Here is a 25,644-nt window from a genome sequence, read left to right on the forward strand (position 1 = left end):
CCACATTATATCAGCACAACAATCCAAAGTAATGATAATACATTTTTTTTATAAATACAAAGAAAAGGTGGCAAAGTAATGCTAGTGAAGCTAAACAAAAAAGTAAATTAGCATGTCACAGTCGAGAAAAATTTTGGCAAATGATATGACATACTTCTTCTAGAATAGAATCAGATTATTCCCAGATGACAGACTATGACGTTAATCTAGATTAACGATCCCCATGACCGGTCATATCCTGCACCAGAACAGTACTACCTTATGTGCTAACGTTTATTAGTCACTAAAAAACAAAACAAACTTTGTGTACTTAGAAAGCAATACATGTATAGCAGTAATGCAATATATGGTGTACACAATTACAAAATTTTAAAAAACCAACAAAACCCTAAGTACAGGACTTCTGAATAACTGAACTGAGATAAAAGATTTCAACACTTTTATTATAAATAATGAAAGATACCATATATGTGCTTCATATAAGGAATACAGTGTTTTCCTTTCATAGCAAAGTATGCTCGTACCATCAAATGCTCATTTTTCTTGTCAGGCCTGGTAATTGTTCCCTCCCTCCCCTTCATCCGAGATTCATTTGGTTCTAATTTAAAACCACCTAGTCAGGTCTGACTGAGGCGGGGCTCCAGTTTGATGTGGATTTGCCTTGCATTCTGGAAGTAGCCTTCAGGCTTTTCATCTACGGCACCCAGACCCTGCCCATTGAAAGAGCTGTCATTTGCTTACAACCAGGAGAAGGAAAAAAATTAAACCCACCAGAGACACGTGCTATGCTCAGAAAAAACAAGGGCGCAAGTTTGATGTTGGTTTTGTCCTCCTTCGTTTTGTACTTCCTCGGGTCTGCAGGCTTATCACCTGGGGTGTACTCTTGTCATTTAAATTCAGTTTGCAGTCTCGACCCCCTTTTCACTTACTGTACATTTCTAAAACCCTCATACACCTCTCACGCTTTAAACGGTCGAACGTCCTATACATGCACTCCCTAGTTTTCAGCTCACCGCAGAATTCCAGGTTCTGGAATGGGAGTGTTACAAGGTTACAGACTGCCTTCAGAAGAGCCATAGAGAGGTTCAACCTCTGGCCCTGTCCCCCTCCAGCCCCTTGCAGTAACCTACTGCCGTGGTTCATCCTGTCAGCATTTTTTTCCCCATCTAGTTACTAATATTTATAGTCTGGAGTAGACTTATTACATGTCCGCTCTTTTTCTTTGTTTCCTTGAAGAGATTAAATTACTTATGCTTAAACTGTCTTTGCTGTATGTTTGTGAGTAAGCCTCCTCCTAGATGGCAAAAAGGAAAAATCCAAAAGAATTTAAAATTACGGTGTTGATGTTGCTTTATAGAATTGTCCATACTAACAGCATTTAAGGCAAGATATTTTTTTCCTTGCAGAATAGGAAGCAGTTTGCAGCGATACAGCATTTGCTTACGTTTCTCTTCCTTGTCCCTTCCTGTTTTATTCTTACAATATTGCACTTGTTCATTGTAGCTACCAGAATGCATTGCCGTTTCAGAACTACGGATAACCACACATTCGAATTTTCTTTGTGATCTAATGGCCTCAAAGAAAACATCTTGCACCATTAAGATTGTGTAGCATCTGCATATTGCTTATGAAGGCATGTCGTGATAAACAGTGTTCTCTTCTGAAAAATCGGTCTCTCTGACGTATTTTGGCCTTTATGAGAAGGGCTACTCGTAAGAGCTGAAGCAACTTAGGTATAAGGAACTGGTGAATGTGATTTGTTGTGCAGTGTGTACGTTTCTACTAATAATCTATCTATTCTTCTAATTTGGTATAATGAGTAAGGAATATATGGTTACTGTGTTTGTCGTTTATCTTTTGTACTTGAAGGTGTCTGCCTTTGCATAAAGTGACATAGGAGTATCATTGGTCAAGGCAATGGCTTTCAGTGTTTCTGCTTTGAAAGAAAATGATGGAAGCGGCAGTTGGATCACCTACAGATCATCGCTCTCTACCAAGCCAGACTGCATTGCCAGGTGGACTGGGTTTGCTTCAGGCTGGAAAGCTGCTTTGATGTCTAGTCCTTGGTCACAAAGTGCAGCGTACCGGCTGGCTGAGGGCCGCACCTTCTTTGGCTTGGTTGTCTGAGGTGGTTGTTGCCACTGAGCTACAGATGAAAAAGGAAAGAAAAAACGTTAGCCACCTTGAGCTGTGCAACAATGTGTACCAGATGCACAGTCAGCCCTTTGTAAAGGGGATACTAATTTCTGAGCAGCAGAAAACCATTATAGCAAAGGTAGGTTTGTTTAATTTCTTGGGGTTTTGGGTTTTCTTTCCTCAGCATCTTGTTTCACCTTCCAATGTGGTAAGTAAAAACAATAGTTGTTTGTGTTTGTTACTTTGCCTTTTTGGCATTGCTTTCTACCTTTCCTTGTGTCATGGAGAAGGGCAACAGCAAGGGCTTTGTTTCCATGCACTAATATTACAGTGACAGGCCTCTTGGAAGGTTATTTGTCATATACAAAAGGAAATCATCTGGTTGCCATTGCCACGCCCTGTATGCTGAGGAGTGCTGAGCCACATCTCTAATTCCCAAGTCCCACTAGCCCCCCGGGAAACCATCCCTTAGCATTCCCCTCGTTCCGCCTCCCTGTCCCCCTCAGTTCTAGTTAGGAGAAGCCTGGTAAAAGATTTTGGTTTAAGCAAACATTCACTAGGTAAGGGACTGCTTTGGAACAACCTGAATAATTAAGCAGAAAGCCATGGTTACATCTACTACACTTCTGGTGGCTGTCACAGGTGTATTACAGACTAATGGACAAAAGAATACAAAAGGTTAGGGAAGTGCTAGCAGAGCGATAGTAATAATGATCCACAAAAATAATGTACTCATGCCGTTATCTGTTGTTAATTAGCTATATTTAATATACTAAGCAAAAACAGAAAGCATGCATGCTTGTTTTGCTTTAGGTATCTGAAAGATGGTGAAATGTACTTTGACAGAGCATTTGTTGTCTTGATGTGGATCGTTATTATTGAGGAGAAACTATAAACAAAAGAAAGAGAGACCAATGTAAACCATTCTGTGAACAAACTGAAACTTGTAGAACTGTTGCTTTTGGGAGGATTAATGCCATCACAAAAACTGAAGTCACTTACTATAAACATCCAACCTGGCAGTGCAAGACACAATCCCAGCCTCATTCTTAGCTGAAACGGTGTACCAGCCAGCATCCTCCTTTGTAGCTCCCTGAATAAGCAGGCAAATGTAGCCGTAGTTATCCTGGTGCATGCTGAACAAAAGAACAGTAGAAAATTACTATTTAAACTGCAAAACAGTGTAGACTATTTTAAAATGTCATTATAATCAGCCCCAATCCTGGTTATAGGTGAATTATAGTCCACTTGTAATTAATATGGAACTTCCTCTGAAGTTAGCAAGTGGAAAACCAAACCTTGAGTATGCTCGACAATTTGTCCCTTTAATATCCTGTACTGAAAACTAAGAAGGAAAAATGCAAAAGGAACTTCTCTTTCACAGTTACAGATTAAGACACCTGGAAAGCTGATTTTAGTAGTAGGGCTGCCAAAACTTACCCAGATTTTTTTGGAGAAAGGATGAAAAACTTAAGGAGCAAGGTACTCTTTAGTTATTTAGAAGGACAGCAATAACTTATTACAGCGTCATATCAGTTACAAGTTGCTTTTCTTGCTATATATCATGAGTTTGCTCTTAAACATTCCTAGTAAATGTTATCAAATATTGAAGTCAAGTTTATAGACTTAGAATATAAAAAGAACTCTGAATCTTAGTTGCTTAACTACACAGCAGAGTGATGAATCAAGGTTTCTGCTGAGAAGCAGGTAGCTTTACTCAGCAGCGCAGGTTTTCACCAGTAAATTTCTGTAAGTCTTAGTTCTATAAGAGAAAACCTACTTCTCTGTGCCCTTAAAGTGCAAAGATAGTTGTTGGAGTCCAGGGATGGAAAACAACATTTAATTTAACGTTTTAATTCTGGCTCAGCCACCAGGCTGGCTGCAGGTTTGAGGTAACGTCACGAGTTATTACACTAACCAGTTAACATTTCTGAGCTGCTGTTCTCACACAAAGCATTCTGATCACCTTCTAGGTTTTCACTGGTGTTACGAGATAAATCGTCATTAAAGTTACACATGGGGAGATTATTCTTAGTCAGTCTCACCTCACTCGGTCCGTGTTGTACATGAGTGACTCGTTCTCTTTCTTCCAAAAGATCTGAGGAGATGGCTCCCCCGAGATTCGACACTCCAGTCGCACTGGGAATCCCTCAGTCACCCCCGTGTTTTGTAGCTTCTCTATAAACACGGGTGCTTTGTGCACTTCCTTAGCTGTGAATGTAAAGAGTGCAGTCATGTAGATGCTAGTCTATGAAAATGCTGCCTTTCTTTCAGCAATATGCTAAAAACCAGTAATAAAAAAGAACCTAAGTGGCCGGAAACTTAAGTGTGGTCTTCGTTAATCAGAAAGTCCAATCCTGCTTCATCTGAAGAGAACAGTCACATCATCTTCCCCAAAAGAATTGAAATGTGGAGCATGAAGATTGGATAAACGAGCTGCACAATGCTTGTTAAACAGTGCTCCTTTGTATCCCCTGAAACGATGGGCTTTTAATTGTAGAAGGAGCTGCTCTACCAGAAGGTTGGAATGGCCTGAGACTAACACACTACGAAACACCTGAACCGTGTTGTGCTGGCTACCCATTGGTAGATACAGGTCTGCACAAACTGCCACTAAAAACCCCATTCAAGTAAATAGTCTGGTTCGTGGCCTCTCGTGGGGCAACAGTCCTGACTTTCCTTAGCTGTGTGCACAGAGGTTACTTGCCAGTCAACTTCTGCCACAACGTAACATCAACGTATCGCCTGTAAGGGTACCCAACTCTGTTACAGCTTGGTTTCCTTTTCTCACCCCCCTACCCCTCAACCATGCTGTTGGCACTGGCATTTTCCGTGTTCGTGTTACCTTTACAGTGCTTGGCGTGGACGCCTGGCATGAAGATGTTACCTGCGACAATGAGCTCCAGGCTGAATGTATTTTCACCAGCTCGATTGCTGGCAATGCAGGTGTAGATTCCAGCATCTCTGGCTGTGACTGGTTCTATGATCAAGGAGTGCACACCATTCTCACGCACCAGCATTTTGTGAGAACTGTCAGGGCGAACCGGTCTTCCATTAAGCTGCCAGCTTAAATCTGGAGTCGGTAATCCACTCACCTTAAGTGTAAACAGAATAATGGGAAATGGTGTTAGCCATATGAAACACTGGAGGAGTCCTGACTTGTTACTTCAGTTTGGTTTTGTTTGCTGCTGCAGGTGTACCACAAGATGTAAAGATCTAGTTCTGTCCTGAATTACACATTGACTCAGCTGTATTCATTTACTTACTTTCTGGCCAACTCCCTGAATTCCATAATGTCTTATGGGCGTGAATGAAAAAAGATTAGTGTCTAGATAGGCTAGAAGCTAAATAATAGTACACTGCAAAACAAAAGGTAGGGTGACACCTTCTGTCTTTTTTAATTGTTTGCCCTTCACAGGGCATGAGAAGATACTCCTTTCTAGATTAACTTCATGTGGAAAACTTGCAGACAAAAAGATGTTAGCTGACTAATCACTGGACTCCAAGTTCCATTCTACATAGGTGTCACCTAGTGACAGCACCACCTGCACTACTTAATGCTTGGTCTGTGTGAACAAGTCTTGAAATGGCACTTTTGAAAGCTGTGCCATTTGCTGTGGATACTGCTTGAAAACAAACAGCTTCTCCCAAATATATCAGCGTAAAGCAAACAGAAGTCATCCAAGCCATGATTAATTCTGTTAGGCAAAGTCATAAATCAAGATTATACCGTTTGAAACTGTAATGGGGGATTGAAACTCAAGTAGTGGAAGGCCTTTGAACGGAGAAGGGCACTGCCTGTATGGTGTGTGCTGCTGCCCTCCATGCCCCAACCTGGCTGAATTCTAAAAATCAGTTTACTCTGAGCTGTGAGATTTGCCTGACGCCCTTCCTTTGGAGGGGGAGGCAAACTTCTGCTGTCGACTTGCTCGTGGGCAGTGAGATTAATTAACCTATTGGCGGTTGCTGAAACGGCCCATAAGTAAAATAGCTTTAAAAAGAAACAAACTTGGATTTTGTTTCTTTCTTTAAAAAGAAACAAACAGCTAATGTTATAGAAAGACTGCTGCTATCCTTTGCGCGGTACTTGCCTTGCAGTCCATCCTGCAGAGTTTTCCTTCTTGAACAGTCAGGTCTCCGGGAGCCTGCAGAAAATGAGGCCGGAAGAATCGTTCCTGAATTGGTTCATTTTCATCACCACTGTCCCTTGATCGAGATCGTGGTCTTAAAATAACATGAAATAAAGGTAAATTATTTTCTTTCTCTGCTAAGTCAGAAGAACCAAAATCACTTATAAGGCTGCTTTGAATTTTAAATCACTACTTTGACCTATGTGGTAAGCAGTCTATATTTACACACATACACTGCTGGCATTTGGCTCAGACTGAGTTAATTATGACACTGTACTTATTAATTACTTTAATTTAATTCACATGTTGTGGGCAAAACATGATCTAGAAAACAATCTTGCTACAGAATAATTGCTTGTAATAATAATTTCTTTATAGATGATAGTATTTTTGTTTAGAGTTAGTCTTTAAATTACTGAAATACAAATAAAATAAGCCGGTAGGCCTTAGCATGTCGCCTCAGTTCCCTGTTTCGGGTGTCCTGTGTACTTAATCCCTTCACGGTTGCTGATTACACCAGAAAGTGCATGTACTGTTCGTTAATTATGTTCACCTTTCAGAAAGTAACAGCAGCTAAAAGCTAACTAACTCATCTCAGTTGGAAAGAGACTCTTCACATCAGACTTATTTTTCATATTCTCTTGTCCTGCGCTACTGAAGACCACACAGGAAATTCTGTGGATTGAAGTGCTGTGGATATTTATTCCTCATTTAACAGGTTTTTTGTCAGAGATATTTTTTAACATTTTCAAAGCCACCAAATTGTGGTGTCAAAACAGTGAGAATTTCATTTTTGAGCAGTCTTTTTCTAGGTGGTTCCTCATTCAACTGGATTTTTTTTTCCAATTGAAATTAGCATTATTCCATTTGTGTGATTTAGTAATCAAAGAAACTTGTAAGTGAAACAAAATTTTAGATCAGATTTTGTCCTTGCCTGAACAGCTCCAGTGGATTCCATTCTGGAGCCAGCTGCTGCCTTACAGTAACATCCTGTTGCAGAGGCGAGTAGAGGAGCTATTCAAATATCCTCCAAGATAACTTTTCTCAATGACCCTTCACAGTGAAATTCTCTTGTTCTGAATTCCATTTTCTGTTAACTTTTGCCAGTGTTTCTGTTTTGGGCAGAGTCTGCAGTGTACATGCTGCAGTATACACGGCTATACTGTGTCTTCTATTGCCTAGGGATGTTTCTGTAGGTTGAAATAATTCCTAACTAAAAAGCTGAAAACCCCCAACAGTTCCATTTGGAAAACAAGATGCTGTACTACTGTAATGGAAGGTGAACACTCCAGCTGCACACTCTGTTCCACTGAGGTTAAGTTTAATTAGAGCTGCTTGAATTTGGTTTATTTTGTCCTTCTCTGTTGTTGCCCTTCTCTCTATTACTGCTCTGTTTGCATTCTGGCCCGTCATCACTTTGGCTACAGTATTACCTAATATATCAATTTTGACTTTTTAATTATCATTACAGGCTTCCCACAGCTATAACTAAAGGCAAATCTAGCCCATACTGCTTATTAATTAGGACTGGATACTGAAACGGGGAACACTGACTGACATCTCTGCACACACTAAAACCTTCTATAATGCTTCAGGTGCCTAAATCCAGGTGGTTACGCACCTACTATTTTTTGCCACTTGAACGTGCCTAAAGCTACCTCAGTAGCTCCTGCGTTAGAGCTCGTAAGCAACTCTGTGCTCTAGTGGGCGAGTTCCTAACCAGTTTTGCCAGCAGACAGGCCTCATATGCGTGTGGCTGGGCTGGAAGATGGACGGTAATACAGAAAAACTGTGCTCCTGTCTTTTGGCAATTAGTTCTTCAAGAAAAACTGGTAATGATGGTATTGGATCAAATGAGCGCTGCGCAGTGCAAGCAACCCACGCAACATCTGCCGTCACAGTATTTCCATGCGTCCTGCTAACTAGCACCACAGATGTGTGAAAGTCCTTCTGAAAGCCACCATCTCACCACTGCATAAAAAGGCAGCACTGGGCAAGAAAGAAATTTGCACCAAGTGAAATGGAAATCAGAAAGGTTAGGAGTTTGTGACCAGAGGCTTTTTTTCTGCTAGTATGTTCTTGAATCGTGAGAACATAAGTTTTGAAATTACACATTCAAAAGGAAACCTAAATCAGCATGCTGTTTAGTCTAGAGTCAGAAATAAATAACGCATTTTTTTTTTACCTCTAAAATTGCAAACTGCTTTTTAAGCCTTTACCTTGAGAGGCAAAACTAGGGTTATTTAAATTCTAAAACATTTTGTGGTTTTAAAGAAATAATTTAATGAGTAGAGCCAAGTACTTCAGGTGTCTGGGAATGACAAATTGCAACAGAGTGGAATACCCTTGGATTAGTTGTGGGTTCTGTAGAGCTGTTGATGTGGGCATCAAATTGCAAAGATTAGTTTCAGCAATACTGACATCATGTACTAAATGTGGCCGGGGGCGACTCCGTGCGCTGGCATGGCACAACGCACTAGGAATTTCAGCGAGCAAGAAGCGGGGGAAGACTTTATGACTGACCATATGATAATGATCACTAATTTGGGATAAAGGAGATTAAGTTCAAATTAATCCTCTAATTGAGAGCAGGGACAATAGGAATAGGTCTTTTTTAAAATCATTTTCCTTAAATCTTGTGCATTTTAAGATGATTTATTTGGGGCTCTGGCTGCAGTGCACGGTGAGACAGCTTAGGTGCTACGATGTTGAGCACCGTGATGTCTACGGGATTGAGCCCAAGCTTTGCAGGCGTCGGACAATTGAGAAGTTCCGCCCCACAAAGTAATGCTGAGAAGGTAATGTTTGCAAGCTAAGCAAATTCCAGACAAATACGTTAAAATGAAATAATAACTACAAAGAGTGTTTAAAAATGTCTGTGACTTAGTAAAAGTGACAGAAAACGGAGTTCTGCCAGAACACATTCTGTAAGAGATCAAAAATACTTCAGGAAAAAGCCTGTCAACAGTGTAACAAGTCATAAAGGTCATTAAGCTAATCATTACACTTGTAACACAAACAAACAAACAAACAGGTTTTGTTGCTCTCAGGCAGAAAAGCTTATAGAAATGATAGCGTAACGCCATGGGAGCGTTACTTACCAAAAGCATATGGCAGCATATGTGACAAATAGGATGGTATATGGGGGAGCACAATATTGTGCTAGGTTACATTAGAAAAGCTGCCGGTGGGAATCTGTCTTGGGAAAGTTTGACGTGCTCACTAAAGTTTCATCAGTCTCGGGGAGAACTGGCTGATGGGAGCAGTGTGCTGGATGCTGCGCTGGAGCAGGTCTGCCCTAAATAACGGTATCGGGATGAGTCCTTCACGTATGGTAATTTTATGGGAAATAAGAATCCCCAAGAACTGCCCTGATTAAACTGCTGTATGGAAATCTCTCATTTATAATCCATTACTCGACTGGACACCCAACCGAAACAACAGCGGCTGCCTGGGAGCTTGTCTCAATTAGAAGATAAAATACCAGCCATACCAGTACCGGCCTCGGACTTCGACTGCACACGGAAAGACTGAAAGATGAGCCTCCCCCCTTACCACCCAAGGGCCTGCCCGTCACACAGAGAGACACCCACATTTTACCCTTCAGAAAGGTGCCGAGACGTCAGCCGCTGGCTGCTCTCTCACCCATACCTATCTTCCCTTCATCTTTAAAAACAATTTTTAAAGATGTTTCCTCTTTCTCACCCTGTGCATGCTGACTCTCACTCCCTTGGAAGCAGTTCTGTCTGGGTAACCAAAAATGAATTTTTGGTATCATCTACAGATGCCTAAGCCATGTTAAACAGCCTCATAAATGCTTTAGGTAATAAAAAAAAAGTCTTTGAAGGGAAAGTTCCCTTATATGGTCCAAAAACATAAACTAAAGCTTTGTATGTGAATAATTGTAAATTCACCAAAGATAAGTTTAATACTTTATTTCTGACTCATAATTCCTTATAAGAACCTGAACTGAAATCACGAAAATACTAAAATATTTCTAATGTAAATCTAATAAACTATTTTGGCATGCAGTTATTTCTGCTGTTTCCTTAGATGAATACTTATTAAAAGCAGCAGAAAGTATAGGTTCCTGCTAGAATCCTGGTCAGGTGAGATGTTTTTAAAAAAGCATCTCAGTGACAACATCCTTCCCCACAGTTGGTAGTGTAATTTGAGATCAGGAGTAATTAGCGAGCATCACAAAGAAAGGAGGAGGAGACAGGCAAAATTAAAGCTACTTAAAAGTCCTGTAATTTCAGAGGTTGCTCACACTTCTGAGTGTGCGAGCTTTGAAGAAATTTTTAGACAGCAGAGGTCACATTTCTTCCTGAATGCCGTACTTCTAACTTACATTCTGACTTCACTTTATCTTACCATAATAATTTTGCAAAATACTTACTATTAAAATAAAACAAACAAACAAAAGCATCAAGTACCTTCTCACATGAGGCTGACCAGAGGGTGACCAAGGACTGCGGCCTCTTTGATTTACAGCTTGCACCATCAGCCTGCCCGTGCAACTCGCTCTGCCCTGTGACGATGACAGAGAGGAGGAACATTAAAATACTTAAAGCATGTAATATTAATAAATGTTCAACCTGACCTCTTCTTTTTTGCCCACCTGTTACAGTGTCTGTAATACAATCTCTTCTTTCACTAAGTCAGTCATTGAAAAACATTTATCAAGATAGGTTCTGCTACTGGACTATTTTATCAGCTTCCAATCTAACACAGAACAGACTGGAGTAATTTTGACTATAGCAGTCACGGTTAAAATGTTCCACCTGGAAGTTTTTCTTTTAAAAAACCCTAAATGGCAAATAAATCCTTCAAACGGTATATTGGCAAAGGTACTGACGTGGGCGAGAGGGTTCTCTGCGTGCGGCAAGTGCCCAGAAAGACAAGGCAACGTGTTCGAGATCAGTCGCTCTTGAAAGTGGCACTTGGAAAGTGCTGGAAGTTAACCACAGAGCTGCTGCCCCCAAAGTGGCTTGATCCACTGGATCTGGCAGAGCCACAGCTCAAAAAAACAAAACAAAAAATCCATGAGTGTAAAAACCGGAAGAATTGTACAAGTACTTAAAGGGCCCTCTGTGGGGAGCAAGCCGGGTTTGGGGGTAGGAATCGCCCCGAAGCACACGGCTGCCATGGGGGACACTGCAGATAGCTCAGTCGTCTTGCGTTATTTTCAGTGCATGATAAAGCTCTAAACGAAACACAGGCTCTGCTGTATCTAATCTCCATTTTTTGTTTTGCTTTGTTTCTTATGCCAAAATAAACTGGTTTTTAAAAGACAGACTGTCCACTACAAGCCCTAGAGGTAACACATTTGGGATGGGGCTGCCCGCAGCCAGAACTGCTGCCATCCAGGGCTCTGGGGATTCACCATGAATTGCCACCAGGTAAAAGCATCTGGTGGTATTAATAAATATACATCATAGCTACAAATATGAAAGCTATCTATAAAAATAATACTCTAGTAAAAAAGTTTATATACTTTTATGTAACCATGCAATTTTAATAACTTTTCTAAACTGAGAGTTTTCGGTAGCCCCTCGATAAATGTGTGGAAGCTGTACAGCTGTCTCTGCCCCGGGACTGGTAGCAGCAAGGCAACAGCCGCAGCCGCTTTGCGGTGTATGTTGATTCTAAGCTGTGAGCTCCACACAAGCAAGTCCGTCAGCGTAGAAGTGACAAATATTTTTGTTGCAGTAATTCAGGGGTCACAAATAGCTGTTCATTAACAACTGGTCAAAGCCCATCGAAAAAACAATTCAAATGGCAATGAATGACCTTTGTGTTACTACTGGACTGTTAGAAATGAAAGCTCCGTGTCCTGCTTTTATTCCCATGACCCATTTAGTCCACAAGAAAAAGACTTGTGTTAAAATAAGCCATTGTGCATGACCTGCAGCAATTTCTCAACCAAAACCTTTTTTTTTTTTTTTTTTTGATGTTACAAGACCATTAAAAACATCTGGAACAACTACATTTCTATTTTAGGCACCACCGCCTATTAATCTTGTTTCTGGCAGGTGATGAATTCACACATTTTGGGATAATTTCTGCGTGTCTCAATACAGGAAGGCATCACAAACAGAAATGCAAAGGAATTTGGATAGGGAAGAACAAGCAGGACGCCAAAGGTTTGGAAAAGTCATGGGATGAATGAGAAGGAAGGGATGAGTGGGAAGTAATTCGTGAGAAGATGGCCTGGAAAAGAAGGGCAATCCAGAGCGAGGGCTGGGTGCATAGTGCGGAGAAGTGGAGGGAACAGGATAGAAGGAGAGAAGGTGGAAGTAAGGACTGGGCTTGAGCACATACAGCTCATGGAGAGAGATCAGGTCAGGGATGTAACCTGCAACTAAAGGCCTAAAACAGGCGCGGGTTTGTGTTTTTCGAGGCGCGGAGTCAGTTTGCTTGGGGTTAAGTTTTACGGCAAATTTTACAGCAAACTCGAGAGGCGTGTCAGAACCTTAATTCCAGACCGCTGCACTTGGCACCGCAGGCAGTGGTGCCGGCCGTGCTAACTGCCACGGACGACTTCCAAGGCGGGTCAACAAGTCACTTTACATACACAAATCCTGTAGCATTAGTCCAGATCGTGAGCTGGCATAAACCAGCAGAGCTTTAATGAAGTGAATCCTTTGCTTTAACATAATCGATAACTAAGAATGTGTCTTTTTGCTTTGTAGTTTGGTGGCTCCAATAGCAATGACCAAAACTCAGCAACGGCCTAGCAAACATCTACCAGTCCACCAGAACCCTGAGGTAGGCTCCCTTATATTTACGTATTTCACTTTTCTTAAGGAAAGGTTGCCAAATTTGCCTGAGTTTGTGACAGCTTTGAGCTGTGGACAACTTTCCATTAGAACTGAGGAGGCTATGCCAAAATTGTTTCCACTCGGGATGACTTAAAAGAATTGGAATCCAGATCTTTAAGTGTGAAAGGCTAGTACATTAACTCATAGCCCTTCTTTGCCTCCATTGTACTGCGAAGCACATAGTGAAAGCAAGCAAAGGGTGGAAGAGCTCAGTATGTTTGCTCGGGAATTACACTGTGAAGAAGGAACAGCAGGGGCTTGGTGAAACAGACAGATGTTCTGTTTAGGGGAGCCAGAGGAGGATGCTTCTGGTTCTTCTCCAAAGAGGGGAAACAAGCACAGATGCAAAATTTCACCATTTAACAAAGCTGCTTTTTCAACCCCCAAACTAGGAACGATACAAAACCAGCTCATTTTAGTACATCTAAAAACCCACTAACAAACAAGTGTCATCACTGACCAGCACTGATAACCTAGGTCACTGTTGTGTCACTGAATGAGCATTACCCAGAACAACACATGCTAAAAAGTAGGCCCTAAATATTCAGGGACAGAGTAGAGCGCCCCAGACACAATGGCAGTTTATTCACCAAGTCCTCCAAGACTTCAAATCCCGCAGTAACACTATGTGGGAAAACTCTGTACATGCACTAACACAACACTTACAGGAAGAACAGGATTTGCTTCCTACCTTGAGCATGTATGTATGTATTTACCATTTTTAAACCTGCTGTGGATTTCCACAATTTAAATGGTACCAAGTGTGACAACACAATGGTAATCTGTGGTGTAAAAGATCCCAGCTTGAAGAATTCCCTTGGCCTTATGCTATTTCTTTATTTCTGTTATTTGTATATGTAGAAATAATGTTTAAATAACCTAGATTTAAGCACTGCAGTTTGTAGAATCTAGCCTAGAACTGCTATTTGTGTGTTGTCTGCGTGTACGATCCCGTAAGTCCCAAGGGCACTGCAGTATGAGCAGGATTGACAGTTGAAGAGCAAGGCAAAAATGGCGGAGTCACGCTAAGTAACCTAGCGACGTTCATAACAGAGCACAACACTCCTGTTTAGATTAAACTGTGTCTCAGCGGTACGGTTTGTTATTTTACAGTGCAAGTCTACTTGCAGGCCTCCTCTTGGCACGGTGTTTGGTGCTACAGAAGAAAATAATTTGTTACATCCCTAAAGTTATGTTCCTGCCTTGGTTTCTCATGCGCAAATCTTTCTCCTTGGTTCACTGTGCTAGACTGAAGGTTACTTCAATAGGATGGGGGAACTGCAACCTTAGCTACGTCCAGCGCACTACTGGGTTTCTGTTGTATACCTCAGCTCTGGGTCTGCGAAGAACAAATGCTACTACACACCCAGTAACACTCTGTGTTTCAGAAAAACATTGAAGCTTTGGGATCAATACAGGAGACCTTCCCTCCTACATAATAAGTGCTAGAATATTTTGCCTTGTAGAATTGCAATCACTGCCTAACGTAAACATGTTGAGGTGTGATATACTCCCACTCCTTTCAAAAAGTTGGCCTCAGTCAGTGAAGACTGAGAAGAAAAATGAAATTGCCGGATTGGGTTACTTCTGCTGGTAAGTAGTGTCAACAGAAGAAAAATAAAATTGCCGGATTGGGTTACTTCTGCTGGTAAACTGGGTGCCCCCCCGCCTTTACAGTGTGTGTGCTACCCGTGCTCAGTTAGCATTCTGAGATGTTATCAGCTGAAACAAATGGTGGAACACTGCTTAAAAAGCAACACTCCCCTCTGAAACCTCAAACCATAGGGAAAAAACTGCCATGGAGTTGCTCATCTCCTGGAGGTAGAAAGGTCCCACCCTACTGATGCAAGATGAAAACAGAAATGTAACTTACATACTTTATGGTGACTTCATCATTTAATTAGATCATGCACACGTAAGATGAGATAGTTTTCTTAAGTTTTATGTCCAGAAGCGTGTTTGCTCTGGAGCCAAACCTTCATTTACCTGTGGGTTAGCAGCCATAATAGTGTAATTCCCATCATCATCCAGGGTGGAGGCTGCAGTATGCAGTGAGCAAGTTCCATCAGGTTCTCTTTGAATTCGGTAGTGATCACTTCGTTTTGAAATTTGCTTCCCATCTTTAAACCAATAAATCTGCAGGAAAAAACAAGGCACGGCTGGTAAGAGGTGGGTGCTCATTGTCATCATTTCTCAATTAACAGCGCTATCACATCTTAACTGCTGAAAACCTCTCCAGTAAGCATTAAAAGAAAACTGGTTTGATCAACTAGATCAACTGCAGAACCACACTCCAGCAACAACTTTCACTAAAAGACAAGTTGCAGATTAGCAGTCGTTCAAAGAGAAAGACGGCAGCATCCACATTTGCTGACGAAATTTACAGGTGCATAAGGGCTGTACCCATCCCAAGGGCAGAACAGCAGCTGAACATCTCAAGAACTGAAAATAGATGTCGTTACAAAGAAAGTTCTATTTCAGAGAAGATTATGAATTTTAAATTTTTATTTCACTTAAATCTGAAGAAGCTGCAGAAAAAACTTGACAATGCTCTCACTTTCTTTTCAGAAAATAAACACATAACTCAAGGTAATTATAGGAATAATTAATTCAGTGATGAATCAAACAGAAGTAATGATCTCACTGTTGAAACACCAGTTTTGTCTCATGTCCATTACGCCGACTGGTCTGGATCAAAAAGCCAGAAGGGGATTCAGCCGATCACGCTGGCAACGAGCCGTTAGCCCACGGGCCAGCTCCATGTAGTCAGGTGACTGAAACCAGCAGTGTCACCCCAATGTGACAGACATCTACAGAAATGGACAGCCTTACAAAGTAATACGAAACACTTCAAAGCAAGTCAGCCCAGAGATAGCTTTTAGTAATTGTACACCAACAAGAGTGTGGTTCCAAGTTGTACGGAACAGTTAGAGTATCTATCAAACAGAGGTCTTTTCCATTACTTTTGATACATAATTTTATTCTCTGGCTGACCCAAGACCTACTGTCAGTGAGCCAAAAAAATGATGTATGCAGAATAATATCTTATAGTAACCCATAAATTACACAAAAAAACATGTATGTGGTTTTAATACTTCGAACTCAAAGCAAAAAAAGATTCAAATATTTTGACCTAGCTTTGGGGGTTTTTTGGCTATATTTTAAAAATAATATAAAACTCCAAACTGAAATCTACTAGAATCAAAAGAACAACGTGGTGTATGTATGAAAACACACAGAGGAATATGTGAAAGATTTTATACCACGAAGGCTGTAGTCAGCTCCTGAAACCAATATTTGAGTAGAACATTATTTACTTGTCATTTCTGAAGCGCGTATTACTCCGTAACATCAGTGGTGTTCGGCATTTCTGAAGTCACTTGTGCAGGTATCTACACAATTTTTACGAGGTTAACTCATACAAAGTAGAACAAATGTTATTCGTCCTGGTGGCAAGACTGATGGGACTATTTAGCAAGAGGAAAACACACACATTTTCCTCAGTCTAATTCTTGGAGTGGGAATTTTGGTCTTACAGTGAGGAAAGGTTGCTGGCTTTCCAGTAAAAACGAAGTGACAAAGCGAAGCACAATTCCTGCTAGAGTTGAATATGCCTGGTTCTTCATACGTGCCAACATTTCAAAGCTCTAAATTCATTCACTTGGGGAAAAAATTAAGAGTATACTTTTAAATTTCACAAAAAGACAATGGAGAATGTTTTGGAGGGAATAAGTGGCAATTTCCCTTAAAAATTAATTACCATGTATGGTTTTTATATTAACAAGCATTATGTGTAACTAGAAATGATTTCATTTCCTCAATAGCTGGTTATACTCGTTTCCCATTTTGTCTGTCAGCAGCCTTGCAGAGACTCTGTGGTGCTAACAAAAGATTTAGTCATGTCTTCTCATCTGCTGACAGAGCACTTACTGGAGATGCAAAAGATATTTGATCACTTCTATACACATGCTAATGGATGCTGGTAACAACATCACTGCAAAAAATGAGTTTTAACTTGTATGCTTTACATGTGTCATAATGTTGCTTGGAAATCCACTGCATTAAGTAGTAATTATTTAATAACAATGCACTTATCAGAAATATCAGGAGACATGCCAGGAATTATTACATGGAAATACATGCAAATATTAACTGAACCAGCTATCCAAACGTCATGCATATGTTGTCCACTAAGTCTAAAAGCATTGGCATTCACTGCGTTCTACTTATGAGTAGTAAAGTCTTAATATTACCTTTATCTGACATGGAATTAATAAGTAAGTGAACCACTACCACTGCTGGAGATAATGGTCCTTGCAGTGAAGTATTTTCTTTCTAGGGTACCCTTTAATAAATGTGCCATTAAACTACATAAGCACCAAACACAGCATCTGGATTGCTTTTATTTGCACCAGATTTTCAGAAACCAATGTGTAATGACTAGAAATACAATGGAATACACAGTACAAAAGAGGTTTTGATCTTGGGCTGCACAGGCATTTTTAATCACTAAGAATTATATTCAGCCATGTGAAGAGCAAGCAGCATGAGCTTTATGCAACACTCATGTTTCAATTAACCTTTTGTATGGCGTTGTCCTAATTCTGAGGAGAAATATCCCTTAAAAAGAAGTATTCCACAATCCCTCCTGTATCTTATTTTAATGAGAAAATAGTTTTAGATTACACTGAAAGTTATAAGAAAAGTAGACTCAGATTTAAAAAGCCGTATTTATGAAGACAGAATTTGCACATCAGTATTCAATTTACATGGCAGTTCAGGGGAAAAAAAAAAATCAAGCCAATAACCCCGCTTAGAAAAATCCCTTGTAATTAATGCCAGATTTTAGAAACACTGCAGTCCTTCCCAAAGCCATTCCTTGGCACAGCTGACAGAATACTTAGAAGGGAGGAGCTTCAAGTTAGCAAATTATTTCCAGCTTTTCATTTGCCAAAGTAAAGAATTTATTCAGGGGCAACACTTCCAGCTTCAACAAATCACAGCAGAAGGGCAGCCCTCAGCCATCGAGCATTTCAAAATTGCCATCTTGGCATGCTCTGGCAAAGGAGGGGAAGGTACAGCCTTTGATATTTGCAAAGCCCAGCTAACAAGTAGCCATCCAACAGGACTGAAATTGGTTCCATCCCAAGCAACTTAATGAATTGCACAAAGCATCTGCAAGTGAATGGAATAAAGGGTCACAGTCCCAGGTGCAAGAGCAAATCACTTCTTAATGTGCATGCTTTGACACTGCAGAAAAACAGAACATCGCGTCTGCATCAGAGTGCATTCACATCAGATGCTCCTTTATAATGCCGTGCTTTAGGGGAAGTACTAACAATGTGGTTTCTTGGCTGTGCGATCCCTAACACCAAAACAAGGAGAGTGAGGGAAAGGAGACATCCTCTTTCATCTGTCTTAAATCAGATTAAGATGACTGTGAAACTACACCTTAATTGAAAACTGTGAAAATTAGGGAATGGCTAAGTTGACGAAGGCTGACTCATAATAGGTCATCCCGCAGCTTAGTCATAAGCCTCAGGCAAAAAGAGTACCTCTCCAGCACACTGCACCTCTAACACCAACAAACCATTGGTCTTCCCACCCTTATTCAGCATGACAAACTCTTCTGTATGGTCATCTCGAAAGTAATGCTGCATATCAAACATTTGGTTTTAGTCAGACTGGGCTAATCTCCTCAGTGAGGGTCTTCAGTTTGAAGCAGGAGTGCTTTTTTCATTCTGCTCAGCCCCACTTACTTTGCAGTGGTTCACATCGTGTTGTGGTCTTGGAGCACAGAATTGGATTCCTTTCAGATGAAACTAAGCCAGAAAATGTGCTCCAAGAACACATCTAATGTGCTGCATCTGCTTCAGTCTGTGGGATGAGATTAGAGCTAGCCTGAAGTAAAACCTCCTGAAATGCATGCAGGGATGGATACCTCATTCTAAAGTTTTGCTGCTTCTGGTCTGCACTACTTGTTAATGTAGATGTAGCCCTAGTTCTGTGTTGTTCTTCCTCTGCTAGCTGACAAAGTCCATTTTACTTTTTACAGTTTGTGCAGCATCATACACCTGTATCATTAGACATGTAAAGTCATTTGCATTTACCACTGTTCAAAATCCTAAATACCTGTAAAACCTACACTAGCTAAGAGATTTAGATGTGGCTGCTGCTGTGAAGACCTCCTCTAGAAGATACAGCATCTTTGATCTTGTCTAAGAAGAAAAGAGCCCCTATCCACAAGAGGTCACTGTAAGAGCTGCAAGGACCTCACAGGGAAGACATTGGCTTTGGCAAGGCAGCTGAAGAAGCTACTGCTGTTTGCCTGCTGCATAATGAGTCGGTTGATTGCCAAGCAATTTTTGAAATGGTTAAACACAACCTACCGAAGGCAGGCATTCTTCCAGACTACTGACATCACGCAGCTGGTACTTTTACATTTGCTAAAAGGAAACGCTTCCCAGCCCAACCCTCCCTTAGAAGCTCGTCATTAAAACCTCACCATCATGTCTCATCTTGCTGTTGGGATATATGGGAGTTTATGGTATTTTGTTATGCCTTCCTCTAACTTTCAATAAAATTTAGCGTTGTTAGGGTATGTAGATATAAACAACTCTGCAACGCTGAAGAATGCAGAGATACCACGCTGGCTCCTGAACCAGAAGTAGCTTATTTTTGCATTAGGATATTGCTGTGCCTAAGCTAGTTATCCATGTTAACCTGATGGGGTTGCTTTTGGGACTACCATGCCAGCTCACATGGGGTTTTCTAGCATTGCACTGCATTCTGTGGTACAGATGTACCCCGAAGGTAACTCTGAAAATGACAGAAGTATTACTTTTAGGTTAAATAATGGAGATGAAGTCTCAGGCAGGAGTAACAAAGAGCTGAAACCTCATAGTAGGGGTTTTGCCTGGTATAAATCTAAAGAATTCCAGTGATGTCAAAAGAGATTTGATAGTTTATAGCAGCTAGGAGTCCTTCTTGTCAAGAGAGAATGTCTGCTGTTCCTGTAGGATACAGCCCATAGGGTCCAGGGGCTGGCTGTAAGGTACCAATATAAGCTCTTCAGAGCCTTTCAAGAAACATTTACCCTTTTCTTACCTTTGGCTTTGGATTTCCTGCCACTTTGCATGTAAATGTGACTGGCATTCCCTCAAAGATTTTGTAATGCTTCAGCTTTATCTCAAAATATGGTGACATACTGTTATCAATGGGTTCATCTCCATGTTGCACCTCGTCATCTGATTCTTCAACAGGAGACCTCTCCAGCCTGTATTCAATTTCACTGATCAATCTTTGCTCAAAGCTGGAGACTTTGTACTCCTGTCAAACAAGAAAGGTACATATTAGCGTCCAGCTTCAACACGTTGCTCAGCAAGATGTGTTCCTAATGTTTTTTTTCCCTTAATTCTACCTATCTTTGACAATTCATTAAGGTTTTACATATAAAAGGAAACTGTATCTCGTTGCAGAAAAACACTATAATCCGTGCCTCCAATAACTTCCCTATGAAACAATGATGACATCTGGTACGAGGCAAAAATTGTATTTCATGTTATCTTAAGGTCTAATTTATACGGGGGAAGGAAAGTCATTGGTTGCTTTCTTTCCATTTTTTAAAAAAGCCTATAAGAATAAAAGTATTCTGAAGTAGTTCATAAAGACAAAAGAAACACGCTAATATTTCCTTGAGGGTACAGGCAGATTTAGGGTGGGTTTTGTTCCCAGATGGCCAGAGACCATATGGTTCACATCTGCTATTTGCATAAAACTGAATAGGAGGCTGCACCTTTTAGAAGGCTAAAATGATTTTGTTTACAGTTGCCTGTAAAAATGAGAAAAAAATGATAAAATGGCAACACTGGCAGTCCATGACAGTTGCCTCCCTTTACTCCTGTTGTCATGGTCCCCTTTGTCTGGCCAGAAGTATCACTTCTTCCTTAAAAACAAAATTTGTCATAAGAGTATTCAAGATACGGAAAAAAGAGTGGAAAATTGCATCCAGTGTAAAACACTACTGCTTGTTTAAATTTGCTATTCAGATACTGGGAGTATCAGTATTAGCATATAACACACAGAGTTATATGCTTCCTTGACCTGTTCACTCGATCTAATTTGCAGTACAAAATCCCTGCTTTGAATCTTAGTGATAACAAAGATAATGCCAGAATGTAAGAAAGCTCAGAAGCAGGGCGGGGGGGGGGAGAAAAATCTTTATTAGCCAATACTCTTCTCAGTCAGCAGAAATTCAGGCACTCTTTCAAATGACCTCTGGCCATTGTCTCTGACCCTTACTTTATTTAAGATAGAACACGTCTCATATGAAGCCTCCTTTCACATTCCCATCCTCTACCATTGACTCTGTTTTGGGAATGACATGTAACCTTTCTGCTGACTGGTTACAGAACTAATCATAACCCTTGATAACGGTAAAAAATGGAAGATGAGAGAAATACCTTTGTAAACTGCAGACATTTTTTAAAATTTCTTTGTTCCCTGAAAGTTTATCATAAAAGTAAATCATGAAGTACATGTGGTATGTATAAAGACCAGCTGATTTAGATGCAAGGCAGTTAGTATCAGCGCATGTTAACATTACAGCAGGGAGATATCAGAGCACACCATTACTGTGGTTAAGCTGCCTGCACTTAAGGCAATCAGGCTTACAGAACAACTTTAAGACCTTGAAGGGTATGCAGCCCAAATCTCCCCAGTTATTAATGCTAGGTGACTTCTTGTTATTAACCAAGAATAGTAGAAGGGAAAGGGCAAAGATGACAGGGGAAAAAAAAAAATCCATGGACAAAAACACAAGACTGAAGAAGGTGAAAACGTTAACCTTTTGAATATCCACAGGACTCACTACAGAAGCACCAACAGAGCGAGCTTCCTGCAAGGGTAGAAAAAAAGATCAAGAGGCAGAAAGAAGACCAAGAGGCATTCGTGACAGTTTCCCAGAGTTTTTTATCAGAAGAACATATGTTATGTGGCAACACAAGCAAAGGAGTGCTACACATTTCCGAATAGCAGCTCTGGCATCTGAACAATGGAGAATGTGTACCTGGCCTTTCAAGCAGACTTTCTGTTGTGTTTTTGGTCTGCATCCAAAAAGTGCAGATTACACAAATAAAAAGAAGATGGTTTCAACATAGAAGATATATTTTTGCCTTGAGAAAATTAAAGGTCAGGACAGAATAGGATAAACGGGAGAGTTTAAAGCAGAGAGCAGACATTTGAGAACTCTCAATCTTATGGAAAAACTGAGCAATAGGCATGTGATCCTCCAGTTTACTTCACTGATATATAACATATGACTTCTGTAATCAAAACCATCCTATCTTGTGTATATTTATTGTCTTATGTAGGAGGTTTTTTTAAGATGATCACAAACTGTAAAAAAGAAAAATTGAAAGGAATTTTTTTTTTCCTATGAAACTGTAGAGTTATGTGGCACCTGTATAGCAGGCTCTTCTTCTGGTTCCTGTATATTGAAGACAGTTGCAGCACTGTCTGCTCCCAGCAATCGACGAGCCATTTTTTCTTCGTACGTTAATCTCTGAACAAGAAATAGAAAGGGGATGAGGGGGAGGGAGAAGAAGAAAGAAAAGTTCTTATTTCTCATTAGGAACCACAAGGCAGCTAGACAGTAAGCAGTGCTTTAAGTAATGTTAATAAAAGAGAGCAACAATATGTTTCTAACAGAAATTTTCTACTGCAGTTTGTAATGCTTTTTTTTTTTGCGTTACAAGTGGCTCTTCTGGCTTAAGCAACCTTTACCCTGACTCTGCCATTTGCTTCCATCCTCTTGCCAGGAACTGGGGCAGGAATGAGCAATAGGAACTGCTTAAATCAGCATGGCCATCAAAAAAGTGCATGTCAAATCATCCCAAATCTTACTCCTAGTTGTTCTGTTCCATTTTTACATTAGAACCACACAGCAGAAAATTCTGCCAAAAATGCTAAGGAGATACTACTCTACTTGATTATTTTGTCAAAAATATGACAGCTAGCTTTATAGAAAAACACATTATTTAAGTTTTTTTATTTCCATTTCTTCTTACTCTCTTGGAAATTAAGGAGACCTCTTATAAAAAACAATTTACACTCATAAGGTAAAGCAAGTTAAAAGAAAATCTTAAATGTATAGTTCAATTATTTCATTATTTTTTTTCCTTCTACATTCAATAACACATTTCAGACACTTAGGCACTTTCTTACAAATCAACATCAGCAAAAAAATGCCAGTGAATGAAAGGCAGACTCATTACATGGTGAAACGCCTCATTTAAACAGAAAAATGAAAGAAGAATGGAAATTGTAAAACATTACATCTACTTAACGCTTCCGTTTTTAAAAAAGCTCATTTAGATTAATTTTTAAAAGATGTCATATTGTAGCTAAACCAGCAGGCTGAAACTCATGACAACTAGGTAGCAATGTTGGCTTGGTGACAAGTATCTAAGAAAGTCATGAACTTTTCTTCACTTTAATTTCTTCTGTGATCACTCCAAGTGCCCACAGCCATGATTGCACAAACAGAATCACCCAAGACAAGAATCTGCAAGGCAAAAGCCTCAAGGCAAGCGCAAAACCAGAGTTTTCTTGGTTCAAGCTCCTACATCATCTGATCACACGTTGTTTGGGTTTTTTTTCCCCTTGGGCCATGTGGGTTTTCTCAGGACATTCCATTCATTTGTCCAGGCCAAACATCTCTCTCACTTTCCAAAATAGGCATCGACAGTCATGCTCAGCCCACCTCCTTTGAAAAAAGAACTTATAGGCTATGAAAGTGATTCTGCTCTAACTGCGACAAAAAACTGCCAAACCCTGTGCAGTCAACGGAGAAAGGTTAAGCACAGAAACACTATTCTCTCTGAACATTTCCCTACTTCACTCCATTGACCTTACTAAGAACTACAATCCAGCAGCTGTGGACTAGATAGTCTGACTCAATAGGGCTGTCTTGAACTACACCACCATAATCCGCATCTCAGACGCGGTGGCAAACTTTGCAAACTTCTAAGCATGGTCCTGAGAAACCTAAAGCACCTTTCAGTGACACAAAGGCGTTCAGATGCTTTTGAAAAGATTTCATTGACAAAACAGGGGTGACAGTCTACATTTTTAAAATTACTTTCCTCTTAAAAGAGATTCCTACTTCAAAGACATTTAAATAAATGCCTTAATAACTGTAATCAAGCCTCAGGAGAGCTACTTCTCACCAACTCTGAGCAGGAAGAATTTGGTATTTTATCTTTTATGCAAATCTTAAAGTGCACAAAAATTAATAGAAACCTTTGCAGTTGTGTGTTTCAATTGTTTGATATGCCCATTTTACTTAATTTCTTGACTCCCCAAGCAGGTCTTTAACTCCTGTTAAAGTCTGTACTATAGGTTATTTTTCATTCTATTGCTCAAAAAAGTCCTACGACTGGAAGATCTAATGACGCCTGATTCCTAATGGACTGTTTCTCATGATGAACTGCCTCATCCCACTTTGATGTCTGCTTGCCACTTACTGTTTCTTTCCCCCCGTTGTCCAACAGCTGGGCAAAAGGTAGAACGAGCCTGGACTGATCAAGAGCTATGCATGTGCTTACTGACCAGCCACTCGGTGACAAACAGTCAAAACCAAATGGTCTCTGAGGCTGGAAAAGCCCTCGAGGTACAGACTGTGCAGGCTTCTTATGAGAATTCATCACCTTTGAGACCTCCATTGCTTTGTTAAGTCCAAGTAAGACTGTTAAACAAGAGAAGGAATGATAGGCCAAAAATGCACATTATCATTCCTTTGGAACGCAATTAAACATAATAAATGCATAACATATAGAAATAATCTACAACTATTTTATGCAACCATATATGCAGTATATGTGAGAAACTACCAGTGATGCCCACTCCCATTCCCCGAGGTATTTTATGTTTTTATACCGGTTGCCCGTTGTTCAAAAGGTCTTCCTTGAAGCGAAGTTTTCTTTCCAGATCCTGAATTACAGCATCTTTTGACCCTTGAATCTCTTCATCAGACGCTATCCTAGCAGTTCTGCCTGTTTTCTTGGGAAATCCCCTGCAAAACAGAACAGGAAAATTCATAAGCTTTCCTGAAATTATTGGTATTTAGGAATTTGTCCGGAATTGCTGCTAATAGCGAGGAAAACAACATTGTGTCTTTGAAATTAGAGGTCTGGCATCTTACTTACTGTGCTGTCCCTTCTAACTCACATCACTCATTATATGGTTAGTTTAAGGACAAAGTTAAAACTATGCTTTATTTACGCATTAGTTAAAATAGGGCTCAGGACTAGATAAGTGGAGACAGAAGATAAACTAGGGTCCTATGAAGTACCAGATGGATAAAGATCAGAAAGATGTAGGACAAGGCAGTTAATTATTAATTTCCTGTATTATTTATTAACTAATTCCTTGTTACAGCTTTGCAATACACAATGCATAACTTCATGTTTATTCTTCATATCTCTGTGAACACATACCCAGAAGGCAACATGTAAATGTTGCTTCTGAAAGAAGAGCCATTCATAGAGTCTAGG

The 25,644-nt window shown here is 40.2% G+C and overlaps 1 protein-coding gene across 1 annotated transcript; it reads right to left on the minus strand.

Annotated features, from left to right (window-relative positions):
- Positions 1–1,401: 1,401 nt before the first annotated feature.
- PALLD (palladin, cytoskeletal associated protein) lies at positions 1,402–25,163 on the minus strand (the record flags this gene model as incomplete). Its single annotated transcript, XM_010285441.1, has 11 exons — positions 1,402–2,146; positions 3,139–3,272; positions 4,182–4,347; positions 5,024–5,231; positions 6,228–6,360; positions 10,703–10,797; positions 15,077–15,226; positions 20,198–20,419; positions 21,936–21,986; positions 22,551–22,652; positions 25,028–25,163. Coding segments are annotated over 11 exons (1,570 nt in total), but the record flags the coding sequence as incomplete, so codon positions are not given.
- Between the last annotated feature and the right edge of the window lie 481 nt (positions 25,164–25,644).

The sequence above is a fragment of the Phaethon lepturus genome, unplaced genomic scaffold (genome assembly GCF_000687285.1).
Source record: "Phaethon lepturus isolate BGI_N335 unplaced genomic scaffold, ASM68728v1 scaffold14504, whole genome shotgun sequence".
NCBI classification, from domain to species: Eukaryota; Metazoa; Chordata; class Aves; order Phaethontiformes; family Phaethontidae; genus Phaethon; species Phaethon lepturus.